This window comes from Conger conger, chromosome 6 (assembly GCF_963514075.1).
Source record: "Conger conger chromosome 6, fConCon1.1, whole genome shotgun sequence".
In the NCBI taxonomy this organism is placed as follows: Eukaryota; Metazoa; Chordata; class Actinopteri; order Anguilliformes; family Congridae; genus Conger; species Conger conger.
Genome location: NC_083765.1, coordinates 45925030 through 45929978, shown reverse-complemented (window position 1 = coordinate 45929978; position 4949 = coordinate 45925030). Strand labels below are relative to the sequence as shown.

At 37.8% G+C, this 4949-nt stretch overlaps 1 protein-coding gene across 1 annotated transcript; it reads left to right on the top strand.

Moving 5' to 3' along the window:
• Positions 1 to 2661: 2661 nt before the first annotated feature.
• On the top strand, positions 2662 to 4230 carry LOC133131574 (homeobox protein HMX1-like). Its single transcript, XM_061246946.1, has 2 exons — positions 2662 to 2716; positions 3629 to 4230. Exons 1-2 carry the CDS (start codon positions 2662 to 2664, stop codon positions 4228 to 4230), a joined length of 657 nt encoding a protein of 218 aa, XP_061102930.1.
• The last annotated feature ends 719 nt before the right edge of the window (positions 4231 to 4949 follow it).

Sequence of the window (4949 nt, the reverse complement as noted above, 5' to 3'; positions counted from 1 at the left end):
TTATGTTCTTGCGGGCACACTGTAACAAATAACCAGCAACTGATAAGTTATTTCAGCAATAAAGAATCTTGAATAGCGATGTGATGCTCTGTCCGCTGAACATATTTAGAATCTTCACGTTAGCCCGGTGGTGGTGCGATTAATGATCTGCATGCAAAAGGAGTTTGGTGTTTTTTGTACATTTTACATTAAACAAAACTACTCCTAATGCATTATTACTATTTCACCACATAATCCGAACACCTAAATTCAGTGCCTTCTCTGCATCTCAAGACATCACTGTTCTACACCACACATGAGGCAGGTACAACTGGATAAGTATTCACTGCTTAAAACAGACACATGCACCCATGTGCAATTTACACGTAATAATACCTAACCTGCCCTTAAAATGTATCAGGGTGTAATCAGGTATGGGACAATTGTTTTCATTATAATGTCTGGAAAAAGAATGTTGTCCTGACAATTCCTATGTCTAACTCAATTGGTAAATGTTTAAATGTGTGCTAGACAGTGTCTTTCTGGAAAGATGATTTTCTAAGAAGCCAGCATGTACCTTTTTTGAACCCTGTTCCTACTGTCCACAGTCCCGTTTTTAATGAACACCTTGGAACAGACTCTTCACATTCAGCGATTCATTCTCTTTAGCATTCACGGTGTATTTGTGGAAATTGATGGAATGGAATTAATGGATATACGTATACCTGAAAGTGAAAATTGTGTGTCCCTCCACCCCCAATACGCATATACACACATATCCACAATCACATGTACACACACATACACACTTACACACACAAGTGACATGGCTTCGTATGTTCTTCTAAACACTTTTTCTGGTTTATATTGGTGTATCTTCTTGTCAAATCCCTGATGTATGTTAAATCATATGGACTTACTCAAGTGTAGAAAAAAAACATGTTATAAATTGTATTAGATATTTCATAATAATAATAATAATAATAATAATAATAATAATAATAATAATAATATTGTGTTTTATAAGGACTTTGAAGGATTTCACTTCTATATATAGGAACAGTACTTTTTTTATTTCAGTGATTGCCTAACGAATGTAAGTACAATAATCATAGAAACTAGGAAAAACAGTATAGTAACCCTTTTAAACCTTTTTAAAGTCCGTGGATTCTGTTTTCATGTCACTACGTGATCATATGCTGTCTAATTGACTTACTAAATTCGTATTCAGGCTTCAGCAAAATAGACAATCAGCAGAATAAACTCTTTCATTGCAATTCTAGTACCCATTGTATCTCGGGCACCAGGCGAAACGGACACTTACCGTTTTTCAGATTAGTTTGCAAGTTGATCCTATTTAAGGCCATTGGTCCTGCATTCCTGTAGGAAAAAAACAAATTGGTCACGTCATGTGCACGTTTACTGCATTTCATACGTTGTTTACATTTTGAAATAATAATAATAATAATAATAATAATAATAATAATAATAATAATAATAATAATAATAAGAAGAAGAAGAAGAAGAAGAAGAAGAAGAAGAAGAAGAATTTTATTCAATTAGGCTAATTTAACCACGTTAATAATCACATAAAAAGCAGAATTAAAAGAGGAGAAGTATTTACTTCGAAAAATAAACTCCATTTACTCCGAAAAATAAACATTGCATAAGGGCTTGCAATTACATCTAGCCAAAGAAAGAAAACAAAAATGCACAATGTACATGACAATAGAAAGAAGTTCCAATAGTTTGTCACTTTCGAACAATATTGATAAAAAACGATTTGACGGTTCAGTTATAGAAAACAGTACTTATTAGGCCTACTTTAATTATTACTATTAACGAAAAAACAACTCTGTGTGAGTAGGGTGTTACGATGTAGCAAAAATATTTTAAAAGCACAATAATAATAGGCTGTGGGCTTTGTAGACAGAATTAGACAAACTGTAATGATTAAGGAATAAAACGGAAGATCGGGCGTCCAGCGTGGTCTCCCCTCCTTTATTTAATGACAAAATGCAGCGCAGGATATTGCCAATAGGAGGTGCTGTGGCGTATTCTGCGAAAGCCCTTTCACTTTCCGTGGAATTCGAGACGAAGATACCACTATCTGTATTTTGATTTGCTGCCTAATTGACCCAAATAAAGCCTCTTGCTGACAAGATTCCTCTTACCCCGGAGGCACATTATCATATAGAGTACTACTGAATTCATTTGAAGTAATTCCCTTTCTTGAGTAATCCCATTTTCTATCATCCAATCGCAGAATGCTCTTTGCTTGTTAAGCATTTGACTTCACTTGCATTTTCTCCCGTTACTGGGGACTCCTACTTCGCGGCGCCTCGGATGTCCCGTGGCAGTTCGAAGGGTTTTAATCAAGAGAAACTGTTGAAATGGTCGGTCGGGACTGGCAAGACGCGCAAAAGGAATCTTCTACTGCATGTGGAAGTGATCACGTAGCCAAGTAACAGGACGCGGGTGCCGCGAGGACTTTGAAAGCTAAATTATATCGAAAAAATATGCCAGACAAAGCGCCAGACAGCCAGAATGCAACATCAACGCGGGTTTCGTCGTTTTTCATCGAACATTTGCTCGGCTCCAACAGAGACCAGGACAGAAAGGGCGAGATTCGGGATAATATCAGAGGAGAGAGCCGCAAAGAAAATATTTCTCACAGCGGACATGCCGTTAGCCTTTGCAATCAAGTATGCTGCCAAGTGTCCAGTGATGGACTCCCGTCAGACAGCCGTCCCCAGAGCGATTCGTCGTTAGAATGTTACAAAACAACATTGAACTACAAGCCTTTGGGAAGGCCCAGGAGTAAGTAAGAGCTAATTTTTAAATTATAATTTCCAAGAGTACAAGTCATTATCCTTTGCCAAGAAATCCATGCTCCGAATATTTATCTTACCACGTAGCCTGTTTTTTTGTGCATAGGACTCGCCTAAAACTACTACGACACAGACAGCTCTTGCATATGATTAATGGATTAGAACGAACCTAGAGACGTTACTGGATTAAGACGAGTGGACGTAGGTGAATCATGAATGGGAGGGAAGCACAGCGTCACACTTGCCTCAAAATAATTAAGCCACTTGGCAAGTCTCAGCACACGATTTGTGCTTCATTAAGTTAAACTAACAAAAGCAGCAAGGGCATGCTGATGTTCTTTTCTCAGACCAGCACTGTCGCTCAATGCAAATGGCTTCACAAGACATGCAGTCTTGATTGTCAAAAAGTTTATTTAACCCTTAAAAGTTTGAAGCAAGTTAAGTGATTCGGCATAGCAATACATAACCCGTCCTTAGAATGCTATATCGCGTATGGGCAACGGTTTTAATTAGTATAATGTGTGGAACGAGTTCTTACACTGACTATGCTTTTAGTTAATTCAATTAGTTAAACGTTTAAGTGTGTGTTGGACATCCAATTTTAACTGAAACTGTTGACCGTTTGTCTTTGAAATGCCATCTTCACTAATATGTATGTATGTATGTATGTATGTATGTATGTATGTATGTATGTATGTATGTACCAACGCGAACTTAAAGCTACCATGCTCACTATAATGCATGTAGCCTATTTATTTATTTATTTATTTATTTATTTATTTATTTGACGCAATGTTGCAATGTCGTTCATTTTCTAGGTCCAAATGAGGGTGTACATAATCCCTGCAATGATTTTACAATCAGCGCACGAGATTCCCCGGTTGGTTCTGAGCTTGTGGAACTTAATGATGAAACAAGCAAGCGAACAGACAGGAGTCTGACAGGTGAAAACGACGAAGATACTCGACACGCTTTCGAAGCACGAATTGAACAAGAAGCTTCGGATCACAGCTTGGGGCGCAAGAAGAAGACCCGAACTGTCTTCAGCAGGAGTCAGGTTTTTCAGCTGGAGTCAACGTTCGACATGAAGCGATACCTGAGCACCTCCGAGCGCGCGGGACTGGCCGCCTCACTTCACCTCACGGAGACTCAGGTCAAGATCTGGTTCCAGAACAGAAGGAACAAGTGGAAAAGACAATTAGCGGCAGACCTGGAGGCAGCGAACATATCCCATTCAACTCAGAGGATAGTCAGGGTTCCCATTTTATACCACGAGAACTTGACACAAAGCACCATGGGCTTCGGATTTCCCCAAGTGTCTCCCCCAGTACCTGGATTTTCCAGTACCATGAGCTACCCCATTTCTTCTTTATCTCATCCCATGTCTATACTGAGATCACAAGTGACTGGCCTTGTATAATGCTAAGCTATTATTATTATTATTATTATTATTATTATTATTATTATTATTATTATTATTATTATTTAAGTTTATTATAGTATACGTTTTTTAAAATCAAATACTTACTTTACACGGCCACAGAAAACTTGCATCCAAAGAACACGAAGTGTATCAATGAAGACCATGACCATGATCATATATAGATCATATAGTACAAATAGTAATGAATAGACTTCCTCTTTTTATTTCTTTTTCATACTTTTGTAAGCTAAGCTCTACCTAGGCACTTTAGTTTTATAATGTGCATGCATGTGTGCTAATGACTCACAACATCTATGTACAGTACGATGAGGAAAATAACATTATTTTACAATGGAATTCTGTGAAAATACATTTTCAAACTTTGTCACTTTTTCTAGGCTACATGCGGTATAATCTTGAAAAGTCTCCAATAAAACAAGACAGTACTTATGATGTTTGTCTGCTCTATTTCCGGCCTAACTCCCACGCGGACGCTTCTTTTCTCTGAAGAATATTTCACCCCATTAGTCGCTCTCAGCCTTTGTGATCGACGCCTTCTAAACTTCCTGTCTGCAGCATTTCCGTGTATGCAAGTGTTGGTGCCATTATATTAAACTATAATGACAGTACGCCAACCACACTTGGGTTGATCGGACAATATAATAACTTTAGGGAAATCGTAATTGTCTAACTTATATCTACCGTGCTTACGTTTT